Source organism: Electrona antarctica (assembly GCF_951216825.1).
Source record: "Electrona antarctica genome assembly, chromosome: 4".
In the NCBI taxonomy this organism is placed as follows: Eukaryota; Metazoa; Chordata; class Actinopteri; order Myctophiformes; family Myctophidae; genus Electrona; species Electrona antarctica.
The window spans coordinates 24,739,786-24,761,105 of NC_136809.1; the positions used below are offsets into that span (position 1 = coordinate 24,739,786).

The 21,320-nt window shown below is 41.8% G+C and overlaps 1 protein-coding gene across 3 annotated transcripts in view; it reads left to right on the top strand.

The window, feature by feature from the left end:
- micu3a (mitochondrial calcium uptake family, member 3a) overlaps positions 1-21,320 on the top strand; it is a 70,023-nt gene that overhangs the window by 41,098 nt on the left and 7,605 nt on the right. For all 3 annotated transcript variants that reach the window (XM_079499398.1, XM_079499399.1, XM_079499400.1), the window contains 2 exons: positions 6,800-6,894; positions 8,638-8,809. In XM_079499398.1, the coding sequence (XP_079355524.1) occupies positions 6,800-6,894; positions 8,638-8,809 (267 nt within the window). The remainder of the gene's footprint in view (positions 1-6,799; positions 6,895-8,637; positions 8,810-21,320) is intronic.

Sequence of the window (21,320 nt, forward strand, 5' to 3'; positions counted from 1 at the left end):
AAGGGAGAAATACATGGGATAGAAAAAGAGAGAATGTTGGACATGTTTCAGGGTTTGCGAGTTAGGCTTTTAGCCCTTGTACTTGTAGGTGTGACTGACTGTCAGTCTGACTGATGAAGTTTCCTTCCAAGTATTACTCAGAAACTCAGGGGTTGGGGGGCATTTAGTGTTTACATCAGTAATTACTGTTTTTACCTCCAGCTAACATCAAAGCGTAGCCATTGTGTCAGTCAGTCAGTCACTCGGGCACGCACACACACACACACACACACACACACACACACACACACACACACACACACATACACACGTACAGTACACACCAGGTGTTGGCTCGTGCCTTGGGGGCGTGGTAATGATTACGTAGTCACGGTAATGATGAGCTCACTGTGATAGCGCTACTGAGCTTCCAGGAACCACACGCTTGTTTGTTTATGACACGAGTTCAGGAGTTAAGCATTTAGAGTTAAGGGCCGTCCACACCAGCCCTGATAAGTACAATAATAATAATTCCAACAACAATAATAATGTGCACATTCACACTGATGACCACGTTCTGTAAACATGTTGAACAAGAGTTTTGTGTGCCCTTTAAATTCGGATGGATATTGATTGACTCTTTCTATGGTTCTTCATATTTTGCTCTGAAAGTGATTCCAATTTTATTGTTCGCCTCTGTCGTTGTTCATTACAGTTGTGGTGTGGACTCCCCCCACTGTTTCAGTTAGTACCATTTTTTTAAATGACTTATTCATAGTTATCATTCTTGCTGTGGACAACGCTTAAGACACGTGGTTACTGTGACTGGTGACATGAATCAGTTCACTTTTGCTCTGAAACGTGATTGTTGTTTCCTGGAACTGTTTGTTTTGGGCCAGGGAAGGAAGGGAATGTTCATAGGCATCATTCCATCGTTCATTCTTCGGGTTACCCACCTCCATCCAAAATGGACATGGTCACCATGTGACCTGCCTCAGTGAATCTCAGCCATCAGCCCTTTTAAGTGCCTGGTACACTGCCACCTCAAGGGTATCACATATCCTCACCACAATTTGCTTATTGTTCAGACTGGATAGAGGACTTTGCAATAGTATGGAATAAGAGAAGGAAGGCAGGAGCTAGGTGAAAACAGGAGGAAGGGGGAGGAAGGGGAAGGGGTTCTGTCTGAAGAGCTCATGTATCATATAGACATCAGTAGATATGTTTATTTTTGTACTATTTGTTTCAGACGTTTAATTACAAGACACTGAAATGAATCAGAAAGATTTTCATTTATCCAAATGAAAGACAGTGGCATGAAACACCTGTGAAGGTGAAGTGGTGGCTTTTATGACTTAATTTGTTGCTAATCAAAACATTTACTGTAATGACAAGATGCACATGTGACTCAGAAGCAACCAGGAAATTGTCAGCTGTCTGCGTATGGTCTTTCTACTTCAGTGGCTCTCAAACGTTGTCATGTCAAGGACCCCCAAATTAATATGTACCTCCTTGTCATGTCAAGGACCCCCAAATTAATATGTACCTCCTTGTCATGTCAAGGACCCCCAAATTAATATGTACCTCCTTGTCATGTCAAGGACCCCCAAATTAATATGTACCTCCTTGTCATGTCAAGGACCCCCAAATTAATATGTACCTCCTTGTCATGTCAAGGACCCCCAAATGAATATGTACCCCCATCTGAAAGTATTCGTACCATGAGGACCCCATACAAGATTTGTCTGTTTCAAAAATATTCAAAAATGTCACATTTTTCAAGATTCTTTGAAAATAGCAGATCTATAGGTTGTAAGCTCACATAGCCAATACAGAATACAGTAGCGTTAAAGTGGTTAAACTTTTTTTGATCCTATATTAACTAATTTAGCTGGGGTCCCCCTGGAACCCTTTCAAGGACCCCTGGGGGTCACCGGACCCAACTTTGAGAACCACTGCTCTACTTCACCATCTCCCAGTATTGACCTTTGTCCTGTGAAAGACCAAAAGAGTTCCAGTAGTAGACCAATATTGAACTGTTGTGCTTTTTGTGTGTCTCTTGAAATCTACTCTTATCCATAGCAAGGGGGCATGGTTGTTAATGGTTACCACTGTTGCCTCACAGGAAGAGGATCCTGGGTATTGGAACCAGCTTTCTTTGTTGACTCCTGGCACTGGCTTGGAGCTGATCGCCAGGCACTGCTCACTGGCTGATCACTGCTCCTAATGAGGAGGCTGGGGAGCTGATCTCCAGGCACTGCTCACTGGCTGATCACTGCTCCTAATGGGGAGGTTGGGGAGCTGATCTCCAGGCACTGCTCACTGGCTGATCACTGCTCCTAATGGGGAGGTTGGGGAGGTTAAATGCAGAGGAGAAATTTACCTGCAGGGATCAATAAAGTATAACCGCAATGCTAGTCTCGTAGTAGAGCCAGACGATTCGATATCTCTGCCTCCCTAGATCTGCTGTGGAGATCTCTGAAAGTCTGGCTTTGCGAGACTATAATGCATACAATACATTAGTTGAACAGTATAAAGTAGTAAGTAACCATGGTTCAAGACCCCCCTGCTCCACACCTCTTACCACACTAACCTGCACTGCAGTAGTTGAGTTCCCTAATCTGAAACAGCAATTTAATTTTGTAAAGTAATACGAAGGCTTATCTAATAATGTAATCGTGTATTTTATGTATTACTAAGTCTACTGAGTTTACCGTACATTCCAAGGACTTGAGGAGATGTTGCTACCCGCACTTCTCTTTTTAACCTATTGCTATGTATCATTTTGAGGCTTTTTTTTAATTTTATCTGGCACTGACCCCAACTTTATGTCCTTAGCCAAACTCTATTTTTTCTTCTCCAATTATTATTATTATTTCGTATTAATCTGCCATTGTTACTGCAGCGCTCAATTTTGTTTATTTGCCCATTTGTCTTGTTTTCAATTGATTCCAAATACACATTTAAATGACAACATCTGCTTATACGGACAGACATCTTTGTAGTTTTTCAAATGGAACAAGCCTGCTATTTCTTGCTCTCTTCTCCTGCAAACGTTTTTTATCACCTTGTATGATATGTTTCTGCCTCTCCCACATTGGACTGTAGGATTTTAACCTGGAGGTAGAACCACATAATGGCATTGTGTTGGTGATGTTAATGTTGAGTTTGATGATGATGATGATGCAAAATAACATAACTGCTCTACCTTGACCTTCTGAAAAGGACATGAGATTGCATCCCAATCTGATGTCTGCATACCTTGGCATGGCACTCGATTGGCAGGGAGAGAGAGAGAGAGTGAGGGGGAGAAAGAGAGAATAAAATTGGCTTTTTTTGTCATGTCACTGGCGCCGTCTTCCTGCCCCGGCACTGGCTGGGTATTTAGAACCGCTATAAAAGCACACATTTATGCATAACCATAAACTCAAAGTGATGGATTCATGGGATACAAATGCAGTAGAAATGTATTCCTAGATTTCCTACTGAATGAACACTTTATACACATATTATTGCAGTATATAGTCTTACTTACTTACATACTTATTGCAGTATATAATAGAACTATGCAAAAGGTTATGAGTTATCTTTGAAATTACTAAATTAGTCCTTTGTGTGCACTTATTTCAGAAATATATTTGTCAACCTGGACATAACCCTATTATGGGCATGGTATTATTATAGGTGACATTTTCTAAAAACTCACAGTACACATGTGCACATGACAGTTTAAACGCAGTACAATCCAGAGTGTCAGTGAGATGAACCACTTTCACCCTATTTTTGCTCATGCCATTACATTGTAGTTGATATTTTCCCCCTGCGATTTATCACACATTTTAAAAGAACCAAGCTCAAAACACACCGTGATGCGACGTGTTGTGAGTGTTGTTGTAGATCAGCTAAATAGGCTTAAGTGGTTAAGAGAGTGTTAAACAACAGCTTACAAAGCTTGAGCAAACAGAACAAACAACAGAGCCTCCTGAAAGAGTTTCCAAATGGCCACAGGATCATTTTACTAAGCACACACACACACACACACACACATACACACACACACACACACACACACACACACACACACACACACACACACACACACACACACACACACACAACGTAGAGGAGGAAGAGAGGATATGAGAAATGAGAAAGGGGATACATAAACAGAGAGAGGTGAGCTCTGAGAAAGGTAGACTGAGAGATTGAACCAAAAAGAAAGAAAACATAGTTCCAATTAAGGCGTCACCTGAGATTCTGTTCCGTTGACGGAAAAAGGTGTAATCGACTCACATTCTCTGCATTTCTGCTGTGGGTTTTTTGCTGCTGTTTGCCGTTTGAGGTTTTGTCGATGTTTGTTGATGTGGCTTTTGCTGATCAGAAATGCATGATATGTGGTGGATTTAACACTTGTCTGTCTCAGCTTAGTGTGTATCTGTGCCATTGCTGCACCTCGTTTCCTCATTTGTCTATAATTCCTATACTCCGCTGCATAAGATATTCTTTGCCGTACCGGGAGAGAGTATGTTTTGCACTCCGTCCGTCCGTCCGTGTGTGTGTGTGTGTGTGTGTGTGTGTGTGTGTGTGTGTGTGTGTGTGTGTGTGTGTGTGTGTGTGTGTGTGTGTGTGTGTGTGTGTGTGTGTGTGTGTGTGTGTGTGTGTGTGTGTGTGTGTGTGTGTGTGTGTGTGTGTGTGTGTGTGTGTGTGTGTGTGTGTGTGTGTGCGCCCGTCCGTCCGTCCGTCCGTCCGTCTGTTACCAGCTAATCTCCGGCACTGTTAACCCGGTTGATGCCAAATTTTCACATACACTCCCTGGATGCCAACAATGAACCTCTGCCCCAAATTTTCCAGAACGGCCTGTTATAGCGCCACCAGGAGGCCAACTTTTGAAAAACACATTTCTTTATATTACTCCTCCAGATTCTGTCCAAAAATCCCGCAAATCGTTACACACTATCTCTATAGTTATATGTTCAAGACGGATCTTGAACACGATATTTCAGATTCCATCCTAATTTAAATAGGATTGGCCCGTTTGGAACAAAAAGCCTCAAATCATGAACGGAGCGTCAATTTACGTGTAATCTTTCATGGACTTTCCTACTAGGCTGAGGATTATATCCCACCATTTTCACATTGGCCTGTTATAGCGCCACCAACAGGTGGATTTTTGCAAAAGACATGTTTGGAACAAAATGCCTCAAATCATCTAATTACCATCCAAGGCGTAAGAAGAAATGCCACCCTTTTCACATTGGCCTATTATAGCGCCACCAGGAGGCCACAACCTGCCCTGGTGGAGACCTGTGCACCGAGGGGCACTTTTTCTAGTTTTCATTATTTCTTTGTGTGTTTCCTTTTTGATTTGCCTCTCTCGTTTCCTCTCTCTGTGTCTCTGTCTCTTTGTCTTCAATCTTCTGTCTGTGCTTCTGTGTCTCTAGGCATGTCTCTGTGCGTTGTTGTATGTCTGTGTGGTGACTCTCTCTGTGCACATCTGTCTGTTATACCTCCTGTATCCGTACCGAACTAGTCTGGTGCTCACTCTGCTGCCGCTAGTCTGGTGCTCACTCTGCTGCCGCTAGTCTGGTGCTCACTCTGCTGCCGCAGCACTCCCAACAACACCAGTCTGTGCAGCTTGGAGACCTCTCTGAGAGATGATTATCATAATCAATTAACCCATTCAGGCCTGACGTCGAAATTAAAAAAAAAAAGTTTTCTAAATCATGACAATTTTCGGAAAGATTTGAGGCACATTTTAACGATTTTTAAAAAATAGCAGACCTACAAGTTCATAGCGCGCCACTCGGTGGCGCGCTATGAGCTTGTAGATCTGCTATTTTTCAATAGCTAAATTATAACAATGTTTAAAACGCTAACGCTAACGTGACATGGATGCGTTCCAGGTCTCAATGGATTAATCATATAACGGATCCAAAGACCTGGTCTAAGTTAAGACTCATTCTAAAAACAAAGTGGTCACAAAGTACTTCTCTGTATATTTGTTAAGGGGTGGAATTGATTCATCTAATTAGCAGTTTGCAGTTTGCAGAAGGCCTAGGTTATAGTTATATCTGGACATCTCTTCTTTGATAGGGAGGTGAGCAGCTCAACTCAAGAACCTAGGGTCCAATTTTCGCCAATGCCTTACCCCTTATTCCTAAACTTCTTTGCGTTTTTTACTATTTTGAAAAACATTTTTGAATAGTTCAAATAGCTGCTCTACAAGCTCACAACGTGTCGATGTAGATCGACTAGTTGAACAATTTTAAAATGTTTTTCAAAATAGAGAAAAGGTTTAGGGATAAGGGTTAAGGCACTGGCGAAAATAGGTTTATAAAAAGAGAACACCAGCACTCACTGGCAAAAATACCATAGGTTTATAAAAAGAGAACACCAGCACTCACTGGTGAAAATAGGGCCATGAAGTGTCCACTCGAAACAGCTGAGTAATCATAAAATATCTCATTGGGTGTATAAGACGTTATTGGCCAAATTAATAGCTTGTGACTTAATGTAAGTTAAATTCCACTGCTGCCTAGACTGGTACCGTTGACGTCACAATGGCCACCGACTGTTAATCTGTGCCGACCGGTTGACTCTTTGATTGACAGCTTGTCGTTGCCATCCTCGATGCACATTCTGCACACGTGCGATTGATAAATCTGCTTCCTGGCTGGCTTGGCACGGTGGCTGCCATGATGGATTGATCATGTATGCCTCCCAGTCACCCCAATCACAGTGCTCGATACCCGCCTGTCCGTTTCTGATTGGCTCTCTTTGTCTCTTCCTCCTGACGATTCAACGTTACGACCAATCCCAGCGTGCAGATGAGAACATGATGATTGACACCACCCTATTGGTCCATTTCTTTGGGAAGAAAGGGAAGGCAGAGCTCACCTTTGATGACTTCTACAGGTACCTCTATTGATATATTCTTTTTATCTGACCCCAATCAACACTTTAAAATCATCTGTGTTGGCCTGGACGGTTAGCTCAACCGTCTGGGCACCTAGGCTGCTGAGCCAGCCTGACGGCGTGCCGCGGGTTCGACTCCCGATCCCGACGGCCATTGCCGCATTTCTTCTCCCCCATCTCTCTCCCCATTTCCTGTCAATCTACTTTCAACCTATCAATAAAGGCAGAAAAAGCCCCAAAAATATATCTAAAAAAAAAATCCTCTGTGTTCATGTACCTCTGAAAGTGTACAAATGGAACCAAATGGGCATTGCATTAGTTAATTTGTACACTCTTTACAGACCCGTAAGGGTCCATTTGGACCTCCGTTGATAACCAGTTTAATAGATGATACAATTGCAATGCAACATGTCTGCTTTTTCAGTCAATCTCAGTCAGTCAGTCAGTCAGTACTGATACAATGGAACTAAACTATGGATACACCACCAAGATACCCATGTACCTGTCTAGATACTTCCTTAATGTTAACGAAGTCCACACCCACAACACCAGAGGGAGTGCAACGAACCATGTACAACCCAGATTCGGCACAAACAAGGGACTAAATTCTTTTCGCTCCTATGCCACCAAAATGTGGAACGCCCTACCAACTGTCATTAAGACATGCGAATCCCTTGACTCCTTCAAAACCGCTCTCAAAGGGCACCTACGGACGGCTGCAATTCGAAACTGGCCCCTGTAAAATCGGAATCCCTCAAACACGAACGCAAGGACAACAAAGAGACGGTCGCGGCCACACAGCCAACTCAAGGTATGGCCACTGAGCCGACTTGGGGACCCAACGCAAGGACAACACAAGAGACGGTCACGGCCACACAGCCAACTCAAGGTACGGCCACGGAGCCGACTTGGGGACCCAACGCAGCTCCTCCAAGGAAAACAAACAAATTAACGGAGCTGAACGTGAATCCCCCCCACCGCCCACCCCTTTTTTCCCCTCACTGTATATGTTTCTTTTCCCTTTTTACCTCCTTTATGATGAATTCCTGTTCTGTCTATAGAAGTGTCTATTTGTACGTCTCTAAATGTTTTGATGATTTGAACATGGTGGACCCTATTGGAAACAAGTGTAATGCTTAATTGGGTCGTCCACTCACAGTTAACAGCCTTTGTATTGAGTTTGTGCTTGAAATGTACTGTAATTCTGCAAACTGTTAATACATTCTTCAATCAATCAATCAATCAATCAATCAACGGCATGGTTTTGCGAATTGGCTGTTCCTCAGAGCCCAAGCTACTGGGCCAATATTATTGGTTATAGCTCAGGCTAGGCTCCAACTATCTAATAACCAAATATATTGGTTTTCAGCTGGGGGGGCATAAATACACTTTAAAGATTGAGTTACACTACAATCCCATACATTCTGAAAACACACCCATAGTTTGTGTTTTGCAGATCTTTTTTTTGTTTTGTTTTTTAATCCCACGATTTTGTAAGCCATTCTTTCACCCGGTGCCAATTGCCTATGCTAAACTGTAATCCTGGGCGCTACTCTTCATCTGCCACCCTGGGGAGAGCCCCAAACTGAACTCATGCATCCTTCAATGTATGAGGAGTGAGCAGGCCACTTCTTATCACCTGACAGGGATTAGCAGTTCCTTTTTCTTCAGGCGTCCCGGCTGACCAGAGGGAGGCAGTATCTATGTCAACTAAATGATGTATCAATCCTTCTTCTCCTTTAGGTTCATGGATAACCTCCAGACAGAAGTGTTGGAAATTGAGTTTCTAACCTATTCTAAAGGAATGGCCACCATTAGCGAGGAGGATTTCGCCAGGATCCTCCTGCGTTTCACCAACGTAGAGAACATCAACGCCTACCTGGAGAACGTCCGCCAGTGCATACCGGATGAGAAGGTACACATGCACACATGTACAGTATAATGCACAAGCGCACACTTACGGTACACATGCACATCACACATACACAAAGAAAGACATGGTCTGGACTCATGCACACACTGAGCTGCACACCACAACCAAACAGTACAGTCTTCTCCCATGACCCAACCAATTAGCTCTTCGCTAAGTCCCACCCAAGCCCGTTGTTGGCCAATACCACGTTAGCGACGGTTACTAAGGTAGAAAACTGGTCACGCTTGCAATGCTGGTCAAAATGTTTAAGCAGTGTCAATAAATATATTTGCTGTACAGCATGTGTGGACCTCAGAAAGAGGGTTTGTTTTCTTACCTTGTTATGAGCAAACTAGTCCGTTCCATGAATTATTTCGCTCCGTTGTGCAGTTTAATAGTACATATTAGAAATAAAAATAGGCTCTCATTGACTTCCATTGTAACGGGGGAACAGCTCTCAAAGTCACTCTTTTAGAACACTAAGCTGATTCTGACCGTTTATGACATCAGGAAAACTCACTCACTTTTATTTTTAATAAAAAATGTCAACGTTGTCTTGTCTGTTTTTGTTTTGACTTCAGTGTTGCCACATTGTGTGAGAGAAATAAGCCAACCCACCTCCAAAAACAAGCCAACTCTTAAAGGCAAATCAAGAAAAACAAGCCAAAACAAACACAATAATATGACCATATATAATCATAATAAAAAGATTGTATGCATTTATCATTATAAATACTATGTAGGCCTATGTCTATGATAATTAATGTTTTGGTAATGTATTACATACACTAATTATTAGCCTTAAGCCAAAAGTAGCGGGAAATAAGCAGACCTGGCAACCCTGACAAGTTTGTGTGGAAAGAAGTTCCGGTTTGCCTACAAAACGATCTGATTGGTCCAAATCTGTACACACACTTCTGAAGTAGCCTCGGTCTCAGCCTTCCATCCAGGCCGTTGGATGTAAACAAATGTATTTGATCTCGTCCACTTGTCGCAAACACCATACACAATTTTGGACGCGTTTGAGGGAGACACTTTAGGAGAAATGTCTGGGACTGCAGCTGGGTGCTCAAACAGCATGGAGACTTGTTTACAAACGAGAGTTGGGAACACCAGAACCGCTTCACTGTATATCTCCAACCAAAATAGTTACTTTATAAATCTATCAAAAGACGAAAAGTTTTCCTGATGTCATAAACTGTCAGAATCAGCTTTTGTTGTGTTCGCTTATGTGCTAACTGACTGACTTTGAGAGCCAGGTATTTGACCAGCATTGCAAGCGTGACCAGTTTTCTACCTTAGTAACCGTCGCTAACGTGGTATTGGCCAACAACGGGCTTGGGTGGGACTTAGCGAAGAGTGAATTCCGACCCTTCCCTTCTGTCCTTTCAATGATCACAGATAATATGCATTATTTTATGCACACACCTCTATTGCTGAGAACAGGACATGTATCTAGGCCAATACTCAAATAGGCCATAACTCCAACAGATTGAACGTCAGAACAGGGTTGAACACTGCATATGTCTATGTCAAGGGGAATATGCAGTAGTATAAGTAGTATAAGTGTACATGGTCCAGGGTGCTCGTGTGGTGATGTGTGGTGTAAAGTCTAGGGGTTCAGATTCACTGCACTGCATCCAGCTGCTTGGCCCGAGCGTCTATAGCAGTGGTTCCCAAACGTATTGGCTCAAAACCCAAAAGAGAGATTAGACCAGGGGTAGTTCCTTCCTGAGCGAGGGGGCTTCTGACGGCGTCGCTTACTCGCTTCCCCTCTGTCGGAGGAGGAAGCGACGCGCAGCCGTCGGGAACCCCCCCAAGCCGACTCCCGAAAACTGCTACAGAAACTGTCAGACGAGAAGACCAAAAACACTAGCGGGGGTTCCTGTGTTGCGTTATATTTTTCGACAGAAGCAACAGCTGTACCTATAGTCTCGTACCAGGCCCTGCAAGCTTCGGGCCCTGGCGCTTAAGCTCCACCTAGTTCCATTGTTAATCCGGCTCTGCTCACAACGTGGCGGCTAATCTCCATTTTTGCAGTTTTGGCAGTTCTGTGCTATCGTTCTTCACGAAATTCGGCAATATGGTAGAGGGCCGTGAGAATCCTTCAGGAACTGAAGCTCACATTAATTCGTCAAAAGATCTCTCAATTAATACATTTTTTATGATTTGCTCGGTCCACTTTTTGACCTTTTTTGGCCACGTCAAAGTCTGTCTGTCTGTCTGTTTGTCCGTATGAGCACGGAATGTATATTGTTTATTGTTTATAACATTATGGCTCCAAATCACAGTAGTCTACCTTTAAGCTGTCAGTGTTTAATACATGCATACATGATGTGTGTTTTGTGTGTGAATAACTGTCCAGGTGAATAGAAACATGTCTTATTGCATATCTAGTATGTTAGTTGTTCATTAATGTAGTCCAGCAGCTGTGTTGTTCACATAACCATTTGACCCACACCATCCCATATGCGCACACACACACACACACACACACACACACACACACACACACACACACACACACACACACACACACACACACACACACACACACACACACACACACACACACACACACACACACACATGCAGATCTGCAGACTGTAATGGAAGATTACAGTCAGTTTCAACCATAACAAAGTTGAAGTCAGGGGTTGTTCCAACATTCTTCTAAAGGTCTTGACTAAAATGACATTGTGACAGAATTTCGGACAGATGCGGTGGAATAGTTGAGTTTACAACAGTATGTGAATTTCCTTTACAATGGAGACACAGATTTGCATCTGTAAACACAAATAGATTGAATGTACCTTTATTACGCAGACACAGTTCAAGTCAATGATTAAATTGAACCGGTCATTAGGAACGAGATTTACAAACAGAAGGATAAGTCCTACTACATGGTCCATCATTCAATGTATTTCCATGTACAGGATAGTTTGTATGCACACAGTGTTCCTTTCCAGCATCATTGTTGGGCTCTCCCGCTGTCCAAATGGTGTAGCTCACTTTGGACCCATCAGACCACAGCCAGCTACCCTCCTTATGAATGTCAGTCATGCCAATCCAGGTCAATCCCTGTGCTGGGTCAAAGTTCTTGATCAGGTTTCGGACAAAGGTGTCCTCCCCAGCACTGTGGACGGACACCAGGTTGGCACCTTCAGACACACAGTTCAGCTCAGCATCGATCCAGGTCATATCTGCAGTGGTGGAATTTTCTTTTACTTAAATAAAAGCAATACATCAATGTAGAAATCAACATATTAAAAACATTGCCTATCTACATGCTCATCATGCATCAAGTTTTAAAAAACCTGCAGGAAAAATAAGGCTCATTTGGATAATATGTTTTGTAATAATATTTTAGATCTGCGAAGCAACTAATGACTATAGTTTTTAAATAATGAGTGAAAAGTAGAAGAAGTATAAAGTACTGATACATGTATACTAAGTACAACTAAGTATAAATTGCTGAAATGCAGCACTTTATTATTTCTTTGCTTACTTAGTTACTTTGCACCAAAACATAGTACATACCTGTAGCTACATATTTGTAGCAGTGATTATCGAAGCTGATCCAGAACATTGGACAGTTAACACGATCAGCCGAGGCAGCAGTGTGCACTGTGCCTAGAGCCAGGCCCAGCAAGCAGAGGAGATGAGGGATCAGCAGCATGTCGACCTGAGGTTGTCTAAGTGGAGCTTGATTTATTGGGGTCTCCTTGATCTTGGAGCTGGTCTGACTATTGCTGAGAACAGAACAGGACAGTTATAGACAGCTGATAGGTGGGCGTGGGTGTTTGCACTAGCCGGCATAATGTGATTGGACATAGGGCTCCATCTTGCGCCACCCTTATTTGCCATTTTTTACTATTTTGAAAATAATTTTCAAATAGTCCAACTAGCCGATCTACACCTACACGTTGTGAGCTTGTAGATCGGCTATTTGAACTATTTGAAAATGTTTTTTAAAATAGTAAAAAATGGCAAATAAGTATAGGGATAAGGGTAAAGGGGTGGTGCAAGATATAGCCCATACTGTAAAGCTGTGCTCTGTCTTTTAGCTTTTACGTCTGGCTTTTAGACATGACGTCATGTGGCAGCCAAGTCTACTTTTTATGTTTCTCTTAAGAAACTCAGCCTCAGGAGTCATCCTGTCAAGAGACAGTGCCTCACACTATAATGTTTATTGTTTTTTAACATTATGGCTCTAACTCGCAGTAGTCTGAGTTTCAGCTGTCAGTGTTTAATACATGCATAGGCCTACATGATGTGTGCTTTGTGTGTGAATACTTGTCCCAGTGAACAGAAACACATGGATATGCTAGTTGTTCATTAATCTATACTCTAGCAGCTGTGCTGTTTACATAATCATTTGACCCACATCATTCCACACACACACACACACACACACACACACACACACACACACACACACACACACACACACACACACACACACACACACACGCATGTGACATCATTTTGGACAAAGGAGGAAAGAGAGAGAGAGACAGAGAGAGACAGAGAGAGAGAGAGAGAGAGCGGGAGAGAGAGAGAGAGAAAGAGAGAGAGAGACTTCTGAGCTTTTGAACTTAAAGGGTAAGACCACTTTAAGAGAGGTTTGTAGAGGTTTGTATAGAGGTTTGGGTTGTGTAGTTACCTTGCCATGATGTAACTCCAAATGTGGACACGAAATTTAAAAAATTGTTCCAGTGATTAGAAATTGATAATTCAAATATGCTCCTCATTGACTTACATTGTACGCTGAAATAGCTCTCAAAGTCACTCTTTTAGTACATAAACAAACTAAACTAAATAGACAATATAAAACGTCACCAAAACTCATGCTTTTTTATTTATTTTTTATAAAAATGTTAACTTCCTGTTGATTTTGTCATTTTTATTACTAAGAAAACCCGGACTGAGATCCAGATTTTCAGTAAAACCTCTACAAAAGTTTAAATGAACACTTATTGTGCGTATTGTATAGAGCGTCACAGTCCCGCCCCCTTTCATGACAACGAGAGACCTGGAAAATAATTCCCTGTTAATTTTCCTCATAGACTTTTCAAAAAGTTTTTATTTAAAGACGTTTGCGCTGCGGACAACTCGGCCAACTCGAGTTGAGACAAATCATGACAGTAAACACAATGTTTTGGGCAGATCAAATAATTTGTTAAAAAAAAATAAAAAAATAAGTGTTGTAACCTGCCTTTTTTTCTTCTTTCTAATTATTTGATCGGCCCAAAACATTGTGTTTATTGTCATGATTTCTCACAACTCGAGTTGGCTTTGTCTGCACTGTAAACGTCTTTAAAAATGTACTTTTTGAAAAGTCTATGAGGAAAATTAACAGGGAATTATTTTCCGGGTCTCTCATGAAAGGGGGCGGGACTGCGACGCTCTATATAGTCTTTTTCTTATTGCTGCATTCCTTGGCCCCTGATATCGCTGCTTGCAGCTATATATATATATAATAATAAAATAATTAAAATCAGGTTTAAGCATTTTTCAAACTGCTCAAAATTGTCGAAAATCTGAGGGCGGAGCTTACTGGTGTCAATGCATGAGTAAAGGCACATGATCCATGGCTTTTGGCCAAACGATTAGTTATGCCTGTTCAAACGATTGCTATAACACCCCCCCCTTTGGCCAATTGGAGTAGGATCGGTTGTAGAAGGAATCCATTATATCTTTACCACAATTATGTAATACTCTTATTCCCATGGAGGTATAGTTTTATCGTACTACTCAGCACTGCACAAATAGATACGGAATTATGACAATTATTGTCTATACACTGTAAGATCCCCAGTGTTGTATTGATCCATGTGTAATTCTGGTTAACCGAATGACCTCAGAGTTAATTAACAATATAATATAATAATGCATGTGCGGATTTGAACAGGCCTCAGCCTTACAGAGTGGTGAGGAAGTGACATCCCCTCTCCTAACCCTCACCATTCCACTTAGCCCTTCTATACTGTTCCAGTTCCCGTAACCCCCTGATCCATCCTACTAGCCATCTCCAGTGTCAGGTGTTCCCCACCACTGGCTCTGCCCCAGGCTGTTGTGGTTCTCTACACCTCAACGCTCCACTGAACCCACACACACACACACACACACACACACACACACACACACGCACGCACACGCACGCGCGCACACACACACACACACACACACACACACACACACACACACACACACACACACACACACACACACACACACACACACACACACACACACACACACACACACACACACAGGAATTCATCTACATTTAGTCACAGTGCTCTCCACAAACACAAATTCAGGCAAATACCTGCATATGAATGTGTACACTCAAATGGATTCACACACAAACAAGGAATATCTCTCTGCCTGTCTTTCTTACACACACTTATGCACATACATGCACTAAATTCCTGCACTAGGAGCAGCGAATGTGTTCAATTTGAACTATTTACCTGACACTGCCTCGTAAAGTACTGCCCGATTGTTGCAAGACAAGCTGAAGACAGTATTCTATACCATGTGTATTTGCTGAAGTAGACACAGCTCTACACATGAACCAACTGTAGACTAGAACCACACTGAAAATAATGGCATGACTTAAAATCTAGATAAACGTTGACTGTTCCCATCGCTACTGAGGATATCCTCCATTCCCATCGTCTCAACCTTTAAATGTAAATTGTTTTCATTCATTAAATAAGAATTGTGAGCATTTATTTTCTATCAATTACACACCTTGTATTCATGGAGATTCTTTAGTTTTTGTCGCATTCCTAAGCCAATAATTTGATGACTGGCGGTAGGAGATTCAATGGAGATTGAGAGCCCGATTAAGCAAGTCGAAAAACCCATGCGGTAATACAGATTTTGGCCTCGCTCTGCGCCTTTTCGTATTATGGAAGCCGTGGTGAACGCTCACTCATATGGAATACCACGTTCCTGAATATTTTAGCATTGGGGGAGTGTCCATATGTTAATTATTTTCGCTTTGCGCTATTTGCTATTAAGCCCCTTGACCTAAAAACACTCAGCGCATACCGATTCCACCTGGGTCTGACCACCTCTTAAATGCAAAAAGCACTGTTTGATTTTACACTTGAGCAACAGCTCGTCTCCTGTTGCAACAGAGGGGCGGCTTTCTGTTCAAACGTTAAGATTGTAAAGGGTCATATATCGCTCATTTCTCAACCTTTTTTAAAAATTAAATCTCCAGAATCCTTGGGAAGTTTGCTTTCATACGCTGTATCACACCCGACTCAATTCTTCTTCAATAAAATGCTACGAGTGAAGACTATAACATCGGGGCCGCAGCAATACGCATGGCGCACGTAGGTGGTGCCGGTGGCATTTCAACTCATTCCTTCGTCGTGACTCGAATGAAATAAAATACAATACACTTTATTTTACTGGTGTTTTTCAATAGAAACAAATAAAGAGGGTGTGTGCAACAGTGCATGCATGCGTGCAGCAATATCTGTCCTGAGTGTCGGGATGTAGTGGTATGGTCTCACATACAACTGTTGAGATTTAGGATGTCCATAATTCTCTCGTTTCTCAACCGTTTTCTAAAATGTAAAAATCTCCATATTCCTTAGGAATATTGCTTTCATTCGCTGTATGGTACATGGTTCTATTGTTATCGAATTAAACAATATCAAACGAACTTGTATGTTCGGGGGTTAGACGATTCTGGGAACATTACGCATGGATTGCCAATTTGCCAGCCATATGCTGCTTATCTACTCGCAGTTCCATTCCGATCTGAAAGGTATAGGTAGGTGCCATTTCAAAGGCTTACTTATTCATTTATGAATCAAATGAACTAGAATAAAGATTTTTACAGCTTTTTCATGCTTAGAACAGAAACAAATGAAGTGATGATGTGCGTATATCTCCCTCCCTTTATAGCCGCCGCTGTAATGACTTTCCATTTTATTAACACCGCAAGTTACTTAACAAAATAGAGACATAGGCCTACAAGCTATGTACATCATGGCTGTGACAGCTTGTGGATCTGTTCTTTTGAGGTGACAGCATGCAGTGCAATAGGAATAATTAACCCAAATATGACAAAGTCATGTCATGTCGGTGCCAGCCTGCAGAAATGTAATACCACTCCAGCAAAGGGCGCATTCCGTATGTTTTCCGTATGTGAGATCAGCTGACTCGTAAAGAGAATAGTACGGACATGTTCATTGGGTAAGCCTTAAACACTCCTATAAACACTCCCATGACTAATTCAAGGCCGTTTTGCTCACACCATGGGGTGTCGAAAGCGCTTCTTACCATGCCCATAATTGTAATATGCCCACGCCTCCACCTCTTAAAAACTGTAATATGATGTAATAAGATTTCACCTGCTTAATCGGGCCCTCTGAGACTCCATTGAATCTCCTACTACGCCTTTAAGCCCTGTATACTTGCTTCTACAATTATTTAGCAAAAATAGCCGATCTACATATTCTGCTACAACACCTGCTAAGGTTTGTTACAGGAGAGATGTTCTAAAGATCAAAAACAGCCTGCACACATCATCACTGCGAAGGCACTCATTACATAGCTCCCTCCAGCTGGTCAAACAAAATAATATAAAATTAAATTAAGAACCCATATTGCGATACCGAAAATACTGTCGCATCAAGTACACAACCCTGACTAGCCTGGGTACATCTAAATTAAATGTGTAAATCCCCAATTCTTCTGAAGGCCATGGTCAACTGCCAAAACCTGGAACAAACATTGGGATTGACTAATTGTGGCATTTTGTCGCTGAATACAAACGCAGGAACTCAGGAACCTTGGCGTCGTCCTGGACAGTCGTTCAAAGCACACATTACAGCTGTCACTCGATCCTGTAGGTTTACAATGAATTAGATCCTTCCTCACCCAGGAGTCAGCCCAGCTCCTTATCCAGACATCAGTCATGTCAAAACTTGACTATTGTAACTCCCTCCTTACTGGCCTACCGGCATGCGCACTTAAGCCTCTCCAATTGATAAAAAATGCCGCAGTTAGCTTGGTCTTCAACCAGCCAAAATTCTCTCATGTCACTCCCCTTCTCTGCTCCCTCCATTGGCTCCCGGTCGCTGCCCGCACAGAATACAAAATTCTGATGCTGGCATTCAAAGCAACCAAAGGTATGGCACCACCATATCTTGCACGTCTGATCGCACCCTACAAACCCTCCCGAGTGCTCAGATCAGCCGACGCAGGGAAGCTGGAAGTACCCTCACTAAAAACGCCGGGACAACGCTCCACACATCCCAAACTCTTCTCCCTTCTGGCTCCAAAACTATGGAATGCACTTCCCATTGCAATCAGAACTACAGATTCACTCCCAATCTTCAGCCGCAGTCTGAACACGCACTTATTCAGACTCCATCTTAGCCCATAGCACTTGCCGTAGTACTTGCCCTAGCCTCGACCTCATACAGGCGTATGCAAAGGCTCAACTTATGTATCTTAGATAGCATTTTATGTAGATAGATTTAGATGGCAGTGTATGTAGACTTATAGCATTTTATGTAAACATAGCACTATATAGTATATGCATAGTTTCATTATATAGATATTCCAATGTTACATTCTTAGCTTACGTATGATTCATGATAACTTCTTTGTATGTATATGATGTATTGCCATGCTTTTTTGTTCTTGCTTAATGTAAATTGTAAATTGTAAACTCAGCTATGTAAGTTAGTCAGAGAGGGGAAAAAGAGTAAAGTTAGTAAAGTCTAAATTAAACTTTGTCGCATAATAGTAAATGGTAAATAAAAAGTAGGCTTAATGCTCTCCTTTCTTTCGATAGCAACCATCAAAGAGCCTTTTACGTAACCCACACTTGAACTAGTGTAACTTCTATCAAGTTCTAGATGATAATATTATTTGCAAGTGTATGAATTGAAAGTAGGGTGGTGTTGAAGAGAAGAGCCCATAGTCAGCACAAAAGCAGTTTACCAATCGATGGTTGTACTGATCAGCTGCCTCAGTGGAAAACTGTTCTTGCTGTAATTGCAGATCAATGCCCTGGAAGATTCATGTTTCAATCCACACATCAATACACTTTTCACTAGCCTCCAAAACTTTGGACTCACTGTGGAAATCAGTGAGCATGCACGTGCATGCACCATGCAGCAATTACAGTGACATCTCTGTCAATCGTTTTTTGTCAGTGAAGCACCCCCTTGTATCCACTAAAGATTTAAATACTTAAATCATGCTTTACTTAAGATATAAATAAAGCGTGCATGTATGGAAAGCACAATTTCCATGCTCACCGTCATAGCTGTTCTTATGATGATACAGTAGTATAGTATACTAGTATGTAAAAAGAAAAGAAGGAAAAGTATACAAAATAAAAATTGTGATCACAATAACATTGTGATTTTTTTTTATTTTTTGTACGAAAATATTATTTTCTTGCTATGGGCCCATGGGCCCATGCCACTGCTGACCACACCATATCAACATTGTGAATGTGATTTTCATTCAATCAAATCTGAGAGAGTGGTCTTGTGGCAGCAGGTTTTCTTATGTCAACATGCAATGCTTGCGGTTACATTGTTTCTATCCCTTCCTTCTCTACATGCTGTACAAGAAGCAGGTTGGTGTTATACATCCGACCACTAGCAGCAGGGCTATCTATCTATCTATCTCTATCTATCTCTATCTATCTATCTATCTATCTATCTATCTATCTATCTATCTATCTATCTATCTATCTATCTATCTATCTATCTATCATGTTATTACTGTAGCCTTTATTACACAGTGCATGTGTCAGCAGTGTCCTTCCAGCTCCCACAAACGATGCATCTTCATAGGCCATTAGCATCTCATTTTCTGAAAGCATAATTGCATCCACGAAAAAGTTACAATCACTCCTCAAACAGTCAGGCCCTCACTTAAAGTCACTCCTCAAACAGTCAGGCCCTCACTTAAAGTCACTCCTCAAACAGTCAGGCCCTCACTTAAAGTCACTTCTCTAACAGTCAGGCCCTCACTTAAAGTCACTCCTCTAACAGTCAGGCCCTCACTTAAAGTCACTTCTCTAACAGTCAGGCCCTCACTTAAAGTCACTTCTCTAACAGTCAGGCCCTCACTTAAAGTCACTCCTCAAACAGTCAGGCCCTCACTTAAAGTCACTTCTCTAACAGTCAGGCCCTCACTTAAAGTCACTTCTCTAACAGTCAGGCCCTCACTTAAAGTCACTCCTCTAACAGTCAGGCCCTCACTTAAAGTCACTTCTCTAACAGTCAGGCCCTCACTTAAAGTCACTCCTCAAACAGTCAGGCCCTCACTTAAAGTCACTCCTCAAACAGTCAGGCCCTCACTTAAAGTCACTCCTCAAACAGTCAGGCCCTCACTTAAAGTCACTCCTCTAACAGTCAGGCCCTCACTTAAAGTCACTTCTCTAACAGTCAGGCCCTCACTTAAAGTCACTTCTCTAACAGTCAGGCCCTCACTTAAAGTCACTTCTCTAACAGTCAGGCCCTCACTTAAAGTCACTCCTCAAACAGTCAGGCCCTCACTTAAAGTCACTCCTCAAACAGTCAGGCCCTCACTTAAAGTCACTTCTCTAACAGTCAGGCCCTCACTTAAAGTCACTTCTCTAACAGTCACGCACTGTGTGGATTGAATGGCTTTACATCACTGTATGCACATACTGTATATTGTGGGGTAAAGCACTGCTGCTTACAGTAGAAAGCACAACATCATGCAAATACAACTACACCATTAATGGCAGTGTTGTGACATTAAAGGTAGGGTACGTGACTACGCAATATGTTTTTGTTCAAATTGATGTTAAATAGCTCTATATTCTGATCATAATATTATCGCTATAGTGTTTGTTCAGTAACAGGGGTCCCCCTGTGTCTCCAGTTCTTTAGTAAACAGAAAAGGCATTTTCAGGCCAGGATACACATTTTTTTCAATCAGGATAGAGAACTCATACAGGATACAGGATAGTTTAATTGGAAGTAATGACACAAAGAAATTGACTAAATTGAAACTGTAACACTTTAAAATTGAAGCCGATTCATGGGTACTCTCTCCTGGTTGGTTTATATTGGCAACCCACTTTAAAATGTATTTTGTTTATTAAAGAGCTGGAGAGACCAGGGAGAACCCTGTTACTGAACAAAGGGTATATATAATATAGAACCATAACAAAAATAAAATAAAAATAAAAACATTTTGTTATTAACCAAAAATATACAGTATAACTTACCATACCTTTAATTGTGTCATTTCATGGGATATGTCATTAAGTATTGGATGACACGTGATTCTGGATGTTGGCCGGTGATCTCTGTTGCACAGCTGATCGTTCTTCAACAGTTGATGTATTTACATTTTTTTTCTCTCTCGTCATCATTCTCAATTTTACAAGCCGTTCCATCTCAAAGTGTTATTCCTAATAAATAATTTGATCATCTTGACTCATCCCTGGGACACTGTGGGACTCAACAGTGTTGATTTTGAT